Raw genomic sequence first — 14,009 nt, 5'->3', positions numbered from 1 at the left:
GAGTGAGGTTCTCAGAACTTAATGCTGGGTCACCACAGGTTGTAGAAACTCATTAGTCTGCTTGTTAATGTAACATTCAATTTATGTTTGTTGGGTTTTTATTACATTATCTCATCACTGCACTATTCAATAATAACAATATAATAAAGTCCTACTCCTACATGTCGTATACCAGTAAATGTTTTCTAGCACAACTTACATAATTCTAAATTTTAGAGCTAAAAGGATAAGAAAGTAACCCAAAAAAAGCCTTAGAATACAATGAAAACATAAAATTAAATGTCTAAAGTAGGGATCAGATATTTTTTCTCATGTTTAGCATGTATGTATGTGGGCGACAAAGGCCTGCACGTCCAAATGTAGTTTTTTTTTAATACTGAATGTGACTTTATTAATTAGAAAAACACAAAACGTTGAAAAAGCGTCATATTCAACAAAACTGTCTTCACTCTGACTCACGGGGGATGTCATGTATGTTTAAAAAAAAACTTAAACAAATGTGCTTTATAACGAATACTGGGGTATTTAAACTTGTTAGGTTTGTTTTTGAGCTATCATTGCTCTCATTTTCTGCCTGTTGATGCTTAAAGGCCAATACGACAAAAATAGGTCCAACGCTGGGCAACTGAGGACGTGTGTGAACATTAAGATGCGCCTTTTGAGGGCGATATCAGAGCTGTCACTGCTAAAGGGCACTCCATTCCAGCAGCTGCTTTTCTCCAGGGTGATGTTTTTGAAAGAATAGATTAGCTCAACCATCACTGAGATGCTCTGTAACGCCTGACCTCTGCAAAGATGCACGCACTAAAGATGTCAAACCCTCTTGCTAAATACCAAATAAGGAATCCTGCATGCTTCTTTTAAAATCAAACCAGACGTGTTCTTGAAGGCTGCTGAACGTGGTTCACATTGCAAAGTCTGTAAAACCAAGCAATCAAATTTCAAGTTTATGTTTCTTATAGATTTGCTCTCAAAGTAAATACACTTATTTTGAAAAGTGGATGCATAACACAAATCCACAACAATTGTATTTAAACTGTCTAATGCTTTGCTGTGAATGACTTATTATATATTTGCTCATATAAAATGTAACATTTAATAGTATTATAGCCTGTATTTACACTGACCAAAAATATAAACGCAACACTTTTGTTATTGCTCCCATTTTTTATGGTATGAACTCAAAGATGTGGAACATTTTCCACATACACAAAATAACCAGTTCTCTGAAATATTGTTCACAAATCTGTCTAAATCTGTGATAGTGAGCACTTCTCCTTTGCCAAGACAATCCATCCCACCTCGCAGGTGTGCCATATCAAGATGCTGATTAGACAGCATGATTATTGCACAGGTGTGCAACATCTTCATCAACTTATCTCAACCTCTCCTCACTTTCAAAAGATAATAAAATAATAAGAAAACTTCAGAATTTTAACTGTTAAGGGAAAAAGTAGGTTTAAGCAAATTATTATTATTACTATTACTATAACCTTTGCTCTTATAATTAATAATAATAATAGTAAAGCCAGACATGCTCTGCACATCACGTATCAGGTATAAAAAATAGTTCAAAAGCTTTGATCATTAATAGGAAAGCAAAATTGGAAAAGCCCGACTGATGGGAAACAAGTCCATAATTGATGAATCCATATGTTTATCTTTGGCTAGTTTAATCGAATCTAGAATAAAACAGGCAGAAATAGGTGAGCCTAATTATCCGAGAAAACCTCCTGTGGTTGATTTAAGCGCTGATAAAATCCTTTTCCACCAAACATAAAATGATGAATACTTAACGTTCTCTGAATACTGTGCGTAGGATAAATGCCAGTATTTCAACATTAAATGAAGGAAGATTTAATCTTTAAGTAGAAACCCCAGTGCATTACATGCTATAACAAAAAAAACACTCTAAAGGCAGCGCTTCAATATGTAGAAAAAAAGAGAGGTCTCGTCTCCAAGCAAGGAAACACGTTGAGAGAATAAAACCAGACAAAAAGTTGGTGGCTATCTCCTTTTTTGGGCATCTGGGCAGCTCTGTGTGGCTGTAACTATAACTGTGACAGAAGCTGAAGTTTGGAGAGAGAAAGACGGATAAGCTGAGTAAGTCACTGACTAGAAAAATGAAAGGAAAAAAAACACCAACCATCAAAACTGAGCTACAGATTAACACTCACCACGCAAGCAGCCGCCCAGCGCCAAAGCCTTCAGCATGAGCAGGGATACAACACAGCACAGCCGACTAGTGTGTTTACACCAACAACACGATCCCCGAAAGCTGGGGCTCTCAACAATCACAGGAAAACCTTACACAAACCACAGGGCGGAAAAAAGCCTTCACTCTGACTTCCTATGAAGTTCTATCCTTACTTGCCCTTTTCTTAGCCTGTCTAAGTCAAAGGTGCCTAAAAGAAAAAGAAACGACAATTTAACAGACGGAACATTAGCTTAAATACCTTATGGGAATGTTTCCTACCGGTCGGTTTAAAAATCAAGGCAGGCGGAATACTTGCTTTTCCTGTTTGCCTGCATGGATTCCTGCCCTGGCTGCATGGGCCACCAAGGAAAACCTCAAGGAGGAAGGTGAGATAAGAAGGTGAGGTACTTCCCTCTACGTCCCTCCCTAAAGTAAACAGCTTCAAGCAGCAAATCTAAGAGGAATCTCCCAACTCATTAAAAAGAAACACCAGATAAGGTTGAGCCAAAAGGTTTGTCCGTAAAGAAGAAAATATATGCTGGAACATATCCAAAAGAATGACAATGTTCTGCCCGGTGCTGGACTTCCAAGAGAAAAAAAAATTACAATGAAGCCAGAATGCAAAGGAGGATTTATGTGTGTGTGAGGCAAAACGAAAGTGACCACATGGGGTGCAGATGAATCACAAAGGCAGGGATAGGGTGAGTCAGAGGGCATGTCCCTTCTGAAGCTTTGAAACTTTGCTACTGCTGACGTTTCTGGTTATTTCATTAGCTGCATTAACACGGACAAAAGTTTTTGGAAAGAATGCCTGATCGGAAGAAAAATGCGTCATCTTAACCTGCCGTTCGGAATGGTCTGCCCCGATCGGACTCGTTCGTATCAAAATTTATTTCCGATCGAGATGGTGGGTTATAGGTGGGTTATGCCGATTTTTGATCCGATCGTTGTTCATGTAAATGGTTTATTCCTATCGTGTGTCACTGCTGCTCCGCAGACGCCCGGTGCGAGACGTGGATGCCTCTGCGCTCCGCCCTCGCCCTCCCTTCCTATCTTTTCCGACACCCCTCGCGAGGGGGGCGCCGTGAAGGAGCGCTTCGTGCCCCCTGACGTCCTGAGGGAGCTGCTACATATATGTTTATGTGGCAGCTTGGCTTGTTTACAGCGGGACTTTTTTCCTCTTCCGGTATTTTAAACAGAACTGCGCACGTGCACCTGATTTATTCCGACCGGAAGTGCTGCGCATGTAAACGTTTGTTCTAATCGGAAAAAGGTTTTCTGGGCCCATGTACACGGTTGAATTCCAATCCGACCATTGATCCGATCAGGATATTTTGTACATGTAACCGCGGCTATAGGCCGAACCAGATTGTGGCCAGAGGCAGTTATCAACCAGGATATCAAACTGTCCACATGACCAAAACCACTCCAATTGATTCTTCAAGAAATTATGAATGAGTTGGTAAATAGGGCAGCTGCATAGTTTTTCTCATAACAATGGCTTCTAAATCTTAGTGAACTGGAATGAACTAAGCTGTAACAACTGAAAATTGGAAAATAATGTAAGCCTTTGTGGCATTTGCATTGAACTGCACGACATTTATTTTACACATTTATGAACAAGTTTGCTTTTCTTGTGAAATAACAATACTTCAGCTATTCAAAAATGAAGAAAACACCACAGTATTGTGTCCTTTAGACTGCTCTAGTATATACTGCAGTGCAAAAACTCAGCATTTTTCTATCTTGTTTCTAGCTTCAAGAAGACATTTTTGGATTGCTCATCAACTAATCTTTTGTGCCATTTTAACAAAACAGCAAAAACTAAGAGTTGAGTTTTTAAACCGACTCTGCAGTGGGGGTGACACCCTACGCCTCTATCTCACCAAGGCCCATAGAACTAAAAAAAAAACCAAAACTAAAACTCCACCAAGATCCTACCCGTGCTGTACAAAGATGTACATTTCGTGTGGGTCACATTGGAAAAACTTCTATAAAAGCTACAATCCATAAGTGCTTCATATAAACTTGAAGAGTGTCAAGTAATGAGACAGAGCATGAGTCACAGGGACTGCGAGCACTTTAAAGGAGGTGAAATGACCTGTTCTTTGACGGAGGCCAGGATGTTATTGGCTGTTCTATCAGCCTCCATTTTGCGGCCAGTTGAGCAGTTGTGGATGGTCAGCAGAAGCCCTTCCTCCGTCAGTGGGCTCTGCTCAGGAGCAGGCATTCCTCCTGTGCACACACACATATATATACACAAAGATCTAGTCAGCACATTCCCTTGGCAAAAGAAAGGACATATCTTACACACTGAAATATGTGCATGCCTGCGGAAATCCACATTTCAAATAAATACACACTTGATTCAACCCCTCCCTACGACACACTGGCAAGTGACGGAGAGAAGTCACTCTGGGTGCTAACGCAGCACACAAACATCCACCCACACATGCCATATGGCTCCAAGAGAGAAGGACCGTCAATGTTTGAGATCTATGACAGTGCAAATTTATGCCATATGGCCACGAGACAACATGCAACAAATGATTTATGTTTGATAGTGTGATAAAGATGAAATACAAACCGAACAATGACAACTCTGTGAACGAAAACAATAATCAACAGAAATTCTTAAAAGAGCTGTCCACAATACACAAACTATTTCAGATTATGTATTAAAACATAGATACGTATCCACTAGACCAGGGGTCGGCGACCTGCGGCTCCGTATGCAGATCTATCATTCCTGTCCTGTGGCTCTCTGTGGTTTTGTGAAATAACTATTATGTTCTAAGATTGTCATGGTGCATTTAACACCGTTGGGATGTCCCAGCGGACAAAAGGAGGAAAGCAGCGTGAACGCGCAGAGGGGGCGTGTCTGCGGCTGTGAACGCGGACCAGAGTCTGTCATGGGATGGAAAGTTCTTCTAAAAAGTAAGTACATGTTTATTGATGTTGAATGAGAGGGGAATGAAAGCCTCATCATGCAGAACCTCTCCGGGTCAGAACCAGGCGAGCTGCTCGTCCCTGGAACTGATCCCTTGTGCTGACGACTACGGTCGGCACGCAGTAGACAGGAAAGGTTCATAAATATAATGTTTTTAAAAAAAGCTACAGTGCTAGGTTAAAGTATTATCTTAAAAAAAATGAATGTAGACATTTTCTAAGTAAAGTTCTATGTGTGTCACCGCCAAGACTCCCGCTGGCGTGTAATCCCAACAATGTTCCAACTAAGGTAGGACGACGATGGAGAATTTCGAGAAAATTGAAGCTCCTGAAGAAAACGGTACGTTTAATGGCACCTGGGCAGATTTGTTTGCTTTCAACGACTTTACCAGTATGATTAATATGTCATGAGGAATCAGTCTCAAATGTGGCAACAAGACATTCCAAACTCGCAGCTTTTGCCCAAAAACATCTTCATCGAGATGAGAAAAAAGTTGTCGACAAATTCTATCGGAGAAGCATATTAACTGCTAGTTAATTATGACATATTTGCTTGTTTTGTGGCCAAAGGTTCTCATCAGAACCCATTAAATGACGGAGGATTAAAAAAAAGGAACATCTCTTCACAAACTAAACTGGGGAAATGATGCCATTCACCGGAAACACCGGATTTTCCAAAGAGTGTTGCTGCTCCTTGTGTTTTAATATTTGTGGGAAATGGTTCCAAATGGCTCTTTGAGTGGTAAATGTTGCAAACCCCTGCACTAGACTGATTATTCCTGATGTCATACATTGGATTCTGCAAAAAGAAATAAAACTACGGTAGGAAAAACTTTTTGGATGTTCACACCTCCCAACAACTTTGAAGCTTTGGTGGGTATAGTCACCTGCCAATCAAGAAACCATGCCCCAATTATGCACAAATTCAAGATTGAATTAATTCAAAATTACTGATGATAAAAATAAGCCTACAGCAGTTTTCATGGCTATGGAAATAAAGCAATATAAAGTTAAAGACTCTTGAAACCAGACTTAAAATGCTTATTTTTGGTGTCAAATCTTTACTTTAACTTTTAACATGAGAGTCAATTAGAAATCACGTTCTTTTGCATCCTGCCTCTGGTGGTCTTTTGAGGACCTAAAGCGTTGGATACTTCAAGGATTGTGTCAAATCTGGGAACAAAAAGTGTGGGGCTGATTTCAAATAGACAAAATTGGAGGGCATAAAATGGCTCCAGACAGAATTAATGACAAGTTCCAATTTTGACTCTTTAGACTTAAAAAAAAAAGAGGAAACTATTAGGGGAAATGACCAGTTTTGTCTCCCATTTGTTGACATAATTTAAGTAAACAGAGAAGTCCTTTTTAAGCTGGACCCAAATTAACAAGATGCTAGCCTGTTGAGAGACAGGACATCAGAAGGAACTTTACCAGAAACTAGAGCTGCAGATGACCATAAGGTATCCAGTAACTCAGAAGGTGCATGGCTTCCACATGCATGTTGTTGAAAACAAGCTATGCATGTGCGTGTAGCACGTAAAAAGTCCCCACATACTTGGATGAAACGTGACCCCCCAAGGTATTCTAGGAGCATGTCAAAGAAACAGTGTTAGTCATTCAATGTGTCTGAGCTCCACAGTCAGGTGTCAGCCTTGGTTTAGAATAACAACTAACATGCTACCACCACCAAGCAAGTCATAAAGGATATCCCCGGAATTCTGCTGTCAGTCTCCAAGATTTCCTTTCTGGTTCATTCAACATTCCCAAATCACACCGGCCCAGTGCCCCCCTCCCTTTCCCTGCAGCCTTTGAGACAAGGGCATGGAACTCTACTTCCAGAAAACCCAGCAACAGGAAACAGCACAAGCTGTGTGAATTTGACATAGCTCAGCTGCTAGGACTTGTGTAAAAACACAGCTGAGAACAACACAGACAAAGCTTCAGAAGGAGCAACACAGTGGAATGTTACCGACCAAATTATAGAAAGCTGAACTCAAGCTGGTTTTCTTGATTCCATCTGGAGGAACAATGTTGACCATATTAATTCATAAGAATAGCTCTTACTAATCATTTTACTCTAATTTACAACAATTTCTTTGATTACTAGTCAATAACATTTGCAAAACAATAAAATAACTATGCATACAGTCTGTTTACAAAATGCGTTTGCAAAAGTATATATGAAGTTTAAATAGAAAAATAGCAAGGAAAGAAAAAAGCAAGCACAAAAGGAAATGTTATTTATGCAGGCACCATTAAGCGAAAGAAAGAAAAGAAAAAAACTTTGAGGCTTTCTGCTGAAATTCCCCATTACAGCCAGACCAGAATAATTTGTGCTGGCTTCTGCATGCTGAGAAACTTGACTTAGAGTGAAGGCAACAATGTATCTGAGGACCTGCTACAGTCTCAAAGGACAGTCATGGAATGTTTCTATGCTGGTGTCACTCCTGACACAGAAGGTACAAAAGACAGTTAAAAAGTCTGGCAGAAAAATGTAAGGAAAGACAACAACTTTAGCAAGCAGCACATAACTGAGAAGAAGATGAGAAGCTAAAAAAAAAAACAAGTCCAGTCTGTGCAAGATTTCAAGGCTGTGATTAGGTTAATGTCTGAGGATCGTGTTGCACAGTCCCCACAAAGTCAATATGACCTCATTCCAGTCAAAACAAGGAGGTAATCAAGCATCTAATTATTACCATTTTGGCTGTTTCCCTGGACGGAGCAACAAGAATAAAGTAAAACGGCAACATAACACACCGAGGTCAAACAAAACAGACTTTATTAGTTGTCATCTGTCTCACTGGTCAACATTTTTGCAAAACATTCTTTGTAATCAGAGCTCAACTTCCCTTCCGCGCAAAAACAATTCTCAGTTTCTCAAGTTTGCCAAGAAAAATCCAAGACCGACCCCACCCTAAACTTTTGGATCACATGATCTGATCTGCTGACCTCAAACTTGGCTGGCCATGAACTTCTTATACAACCATGTCTTGTGTAAAACTTGTCTTTCAAACAAAACGTAACACATGGTTCTGGTGGAGAAAAAAGGAGGTTTTTAGCAGTGGCGTAGCAGTTCCAGCCCTTTAAAATCCTACATAAACATGCCTAACACTGAGAAGCACTGAGAACTGTTTAGGCAAGCTTAGGTTCTTCCATACTGCCGTAATTTCAGCAGGAGACATAAAAGAACGTGTGCTCTAATCCCCCAGAAAGCCAGCAGAGCCTTTGGCCACCCTGCCTGAAACGCCCGATGTAGCAAATCTGATACCAGTTAATGGCTACATTTACATCTTCACAAGATTACAGTTTACAGAGACAAATAGGATTAAAAGAACAAAAGAAAGTAAGGCAAACATTTTTGGAGCGTGAAGCTGGATTTGAAATGATCAGTGCTGTTAGTAATTGCTTGATGCAACTAACTAAATTTGGTTTTATGAGTCCATCCACAGAAGTCTCAAAAAAAGACGTGTTTTCATAAATTTTGGGTTTTTACTCATCATGTATAAAGGCTTTCATGCACATAAAAGTAGAAAAGACATAGAAGGAATTGGCATAAGTCCCCATGCCATCCAAGAAAAAAAAAGAAGAAAAGAAAGGAACCCAAATGAAACACTTTTCTGAAAAGAGCCAATGACAGCAAGCAGTCAATCCCTTATTGTGTTATGAACGAGTGGTGGCTAAGCCCTAAAAAAACAACCTATGGCATCTCACATGTCATACCTAAACCACAATTTAATATTAATACTACTTTTTCTAACACCTTCAACAACCACAAATCCAAATTAATCAATAAAATCAATTTTTTCCCAGCTTTTCTTGAAAACTACAGGAGACTGGATAACTTGTTAAACATGCATTTATCACAATTTTCTACAGAAACAATCTGTATCGTTTCAAAAAGAACCCCTAGATATTGAAACTCACAATTACACCATTGCACAACACAAATATCTTTGGTAATTTCTCACATCTTGTATTCCTGACTTTTCCTAAAAAGAAGATAAATTTCCCTCAACCCCACACATGCAGTGGTGCAATGAGTCAGACCCATTAGGCCTATTAGAACCATTATCTCCTGATGTGGAAGATTTGTCTTTAAGAGGGCAAGGGATACTACATCACTGACACACGGCACAGAAATAGAGATGTGCTGAGAAATTAACATGGACATCAATTCCACACAATATTTGAGAAGAATCAGCTGACGGTCTGTTCTTGCTGAGCCACAAGAAGTTTTTAAATCTTTTGCACTTAGTTGATAGATGAAACTGGCAAAATGGATTTTTAAACCAATTTACACCTAATATGTTTTTTAAATGGTTGTTAAAATGTATTTGTCCTTTAATAAAACTAGAGGCGAGATTAGCAGAGCTGCTACACTTTATCACATCCATTTATCCACAGTTTTTGTGGCTTCAGCATCGCTCTGCGCCAATTGCTCTATGGTAGAGTGTCTGCCCTGAGACTGAAATGTTGTGAGTTCAAATCCAGGCTGAGTCATACCAAAGACTCTAGAAATGGGACCCCCATTAGCATTATGGGGTTAGATTGGGGGGCTAATTCACCAAAATGTTCCAGATCTCAGAGGTGTCTGCAGCACACCACTCCCCTAGGGGATGGGTCAAATGTGGAGAACACATTTCACACACCCAGGTGTGTGACAGATAATGGGACTTTGACTTTCAATGCCACTAAGCTGTTTTTCCATGCGTTTGCCCTATGATTTGGGTTTTTAAAGTTGTACTGCTGTCATTCTTTACAATTGATATGAATTAAAAGTGGCATTTTTTTTAAATCAAGAAAAACCCCTAGCTTACATGTCTGCTCTTTACTATATTAACCACAGGAATGTAGTTAAGTTTATCACTCACAGTGATACTAATACTTTGCATTAAATCAATCCGTTTGCTAGTAATGGAGGCATTAACTTGCTTAATTGCCATGAAAGTGTGAAGTGGAAGGTGACACAATAGCTTTTATTATCATGCAGTGCCTTTTTATGTAGTTTTGAATGGCCTGTTTTCCATCACCAAAGTATTTTGTTCTATCTTTTATCTTCTCCAGAGATGGTCAAAACACTGAGTCAGAGGCTACGTTCACACTGCAGGCTGAAACGACCCAATTCCGAATTTTTTGCCCCTAAGCGGCCCAATTCCGATCTTTTCATGACAGTCTGAATGACACAGATCCGATCTTTTCAATTGCGACCCAGGCCCCGTGGGTTTGCCGTCCTGATTCCGAATTGTAGCCGGTCTTTTCAATTGCGACCGCCGTCTGACCGGCCAGGCGACTTGATTCCGAACTGTAGGTCATCGACACGCAACAAACGTCATCATTTTGCGTTGAAGTAGGCGGGAACGAGAACGTAAACATTAACCATGGTGAACGATGCTGCTGAGATCAGTCAGTGGAAGGGAAGCGAGATCCCCGATTGGATTAATATTTGGGCTGATCGCTCTTTTCAGGCCAAACTCCAGGGCTCTTATCGCAACTGGGCGGTTTTTGAAAAAAATTCCAGATAAATGGCAGAGCGTGGTGTTGAACCTTTACCGCGATAACTTTTTTTTCTTTCTCCCCTTTCCGACTGTGCTCAGAAGCGCGGGGGACCCGAGGCGATCCTCCTCCTCCTCCCTGTTCTGATCCTTAGATTCTCCAGAACGGGTTAATAAAGAGTCCATAGCATTTATTTTGGGGGAAACCTTCTTTTATTACCGTCCTCCGTAACACACAACATGAATGCGCGCCCACACTGCCCCCCCCCTATTCTCTATCGCGGCACGCGCTTGCACACACACACGCGGGCGCGCGGCCCCAACACATACACATTCCTCTTCCACTACAGTGGGTACAGACGATCCCGACTCCATTGCCTTCTTAAAATGAGAAGATTGTAATTGTGCTGCTCCTTCGTGAAAATAAATTTAATATTACAAAAAGAGTTCCGCTTTTGACAACACTGTTGTTGACATCCATGTTAACATTTGCTTGTCAAACAACAAGTGACGTCGTTCACCGTTGAGTATTCTTCTGGCTTCTGCGCACGCGGGTCTCGTTTGGGTCGTGTCACGGTCACACTGGAGATCACAAAAGTTCGGATTTACTTGGAAATGTGAACGGTCTAGCAAACAATTCGGATTTTTTCAAAAAATCCGAATTAAGCATTAAGCCCTGCAGTGTGAACGTAGCCAGAGACTCTACTCGCAGTACACCAGTTGGGCTGTGCCAGAATCAGTCGTGCCCCCTCAAAGTATGACTCTTTTAGTTGCTTTGACCGCTGTGGTGTTGTCCCCAACACTGGCTGCTGGCCCTCCCTGATCTTGTGGCCAATACATATTAGTCCTGCCTGGGCACTGATGGTAAAAGAAAATAATATGTAGAGCCAGGGACAACACCAAATCAAGCCCCTGTGGTGCTGTCAGTATAGCACAGTCCAACTGTTGGGTTGGGAGTGGGCCCTGAGACACAAATGCTGCTTGAAAGGGGAAGACAGAATGGTATAATATCTGCAATGCTGCAGTGCCAACTGATGTTGCAGCAATGTTTTTTTTTATAAATCTGGTATGACTAAATATTACAGGCCGTCTCTGATCAAAATTTGAGATTGATTTCTTGTCATGCTGTGTATGTACAAGTGTAGAAGATGATTTACCAAAAGAAACATGGAAAAAGGTAATAACAAAATAAATGATTGTATGTTATTTTATTATTCACAAGAAATCAAAGTTTTCATCACCAAAAAAAACTGATTGCAAAATCTAGCTTGGTGATGATGTACAGACAAAAAAAAACCTTTTTGCGTTTCTGCTGTCTTTAGTACATATTTACTGCTTATATAACCACACTGTAAGGCCATTTCAAAAAAAAATGCAAAAAGATAGGACCGTCTTTTACTCCCCCAGGGGGTCTGGATGAACAAGCAACGGGGGAGTGAAGACACAATGAAGACAGACCATGTTGAAAATATAATGTATGAGGCAAATGTGACACGTTGGTACAACCACTACAGAGACAGCAATTCTGGCAAGTTGTTTGACAGCTTCTGATCAGTCCGCTAGGCTTGATGCTAACGTATAATGGAATTTCCCATTGGACAGCTAATGTTAATGCTTGTTCTACCTAAACATCCATTGCTGACTAAATGAACAGCTCTGTGTACTCAAAGGCATGATTTTTTCAAACTCTTTCAAGGAAACATTTTTTTTAACAAACCATTTGTGGTCTAAAGCACCGTTTCTTGCCAAACTGAATGAACTAGTGGCCAAACTGAAATGCCCTCCAGGAGAGGCAAACAGACTGTCCAACATTTTTCTTGGATCATTATGTGAGCTGTATCAGAACAATATGAATATCTTCAAAACACATTTTAAAAGATTATTGTTGTATTAGTAAACAAATATGTCTAAATGTGTGAACCATGTACATTTAAAATCAAATCGAGTGGATCAAGAATCGAATCGATCCAGTCTCTGGTGAATCAAGTCAATTCTAGAAATGATTGGTGACATCCAGTCCAATAAACTATTACTGCATAAAGTTTGATTATCAGTAGGCCTGCACAATATACCGCAAATTTATCGTTATCGCAATATCCAGCTCTGCAATATGCATATCGCAAAAGACGGCGAATATCGCAATAAATCGCAAACCCAAAATGTGTTAAAACAATCTTCTAGCAGCTTGAAGCATTTAACGAATCAAATAAATCCCTTTATGCTTTGACCAATCAGATGGACGCCTTCCCATTGTTGACCAATCAGATGGAGGCCTATTATGTTAACCCTGGTCCTGACGAGCCTCAACCCTGCCTGTTTTCCAGCTCTCCTTAACCAGCTTGCTGTTGATTGGCTGACTCAAGTGATTTCACATCCTGATTGACTGAACACACCTGACTTTGGTTATCATTATCGAGCAGTCTAGGGAGAATTGGAAAACAGACAGGGTTGAGGCTCTTGAGGACCAGGGTTAGCCACCCTGACGTTTGTCCCCCATGTCGATGAGGGTCATTTGGAGTATAATTTTTAAACTGTTGCAATGAAATGGGAATGATGTTTTTGTTTATTTTTCTATTTGTTTATTTACCGCAAATTTATCGTTATCGCAATATTGATCACTAATATCGCATATCGCAAGTTTTCCTCATATCGTGCAGCCCTAATTATCAGTAACTATTTAAACAGACAGCAAAACTGATCTTAGATGTTAACAATGAACCTCATGAATTTTAAGTTTTTACTTTGACTAGAACAGGAGTGCTCATTACGGATGTGGTGGTGGATCGTAGGGTTGTGCCGATGGACGATATCATCGTCCATCGTGATGGGTGACTGACATCCCGATGGAGAGACCACCATCGTGATGCCACGCCCCCGCCACGTTGCGCGACGACACCATAAGCCGCGGTTACATGTACAAAATATCTTGATGGGATCAATGGTCGGATTAGAATCCAACCGTGTAGATGGGCCCAGAAAAATGTTTTCAGAATATAAAAACGTTCACTAAGGTCACAATTTCGGTCGGAATAAATCATTCGCACATGCGCAGTATTCCCACATGCGCAGTTTGAAAACCGGAAGGGGATACAAGTTCCGCCGAGCGGCTTTTTTTCCAAACTTTATTGAATGTAACAATTCGATACAAAACGATAACAGCGCCGAGCGGCTATATATATTGACATGTCAGCTCGGTAAAATACGAGATGATCTTCTAAACGTGCTTTTAATAATGTTACGGTTATTATAAAACACCTGTTCGCTCATCGTTTGAATTTTAATCCGTGTGGTCAGTGCTTTTTCTGAACGAAGCCAGGATTAGCAGTATGCTAACACGGGCTAACAACATTAGCTTTGGGTGGCGCTGCATG

At 40.4% G+C, this 14,009-nt stretch overlaps 1 protein-coding gene across 7 annotated transcripts in view; it reads right to left on the bottom strand.

Annotated features, from left to right (window-relative positions):
* The window catches only part of pkp4 (plakophilin 4), a 93,228-nt gene that overhangs the window by 67,472 nt on the left and 11,747 nt on the right, over positions 1–14,009 (bottom strand). For 6 of the 7 annotated variants that reach the window (XM_023950631.1, XM_023950632.1, XM_023950633.1 and 3 more), the window contains exon 2: positions 4,299–4,432. The exons of the other annotated variant lie outside the window; for it this stretch is intronic. In XM_023950631.1, coding sequence (XP_023806399.1) covers positions 4,299–4,427 — 129 coding nt within the window. In that variant the 5' untranslated portion in view covers positions 4,428–4,432. The remainder of the gene's footprint in view (positions 1–4,298; positions 4,433–14,009) is intronic. 7 annotated transcript variants of the gene reach the window in all.

Source organism: Oryzias latipes, chromosome 21 (assembly GCF_002234675.1).
Source record: "Oryzias latipes chromosome 21, ASM223467v1".
Taxonomy (NCBI): Eukaryota; Metazoa; Chordata; class Actinopteri; order Beloniformes; family Adrianichthyidae; genus Oryzias; species Oryzias latipes.
The sequence above is the reverse complement of the archived record's forward strand: the minus strand, read 5'-3'. Positions and strand labels throughout refer to the sequence as shown.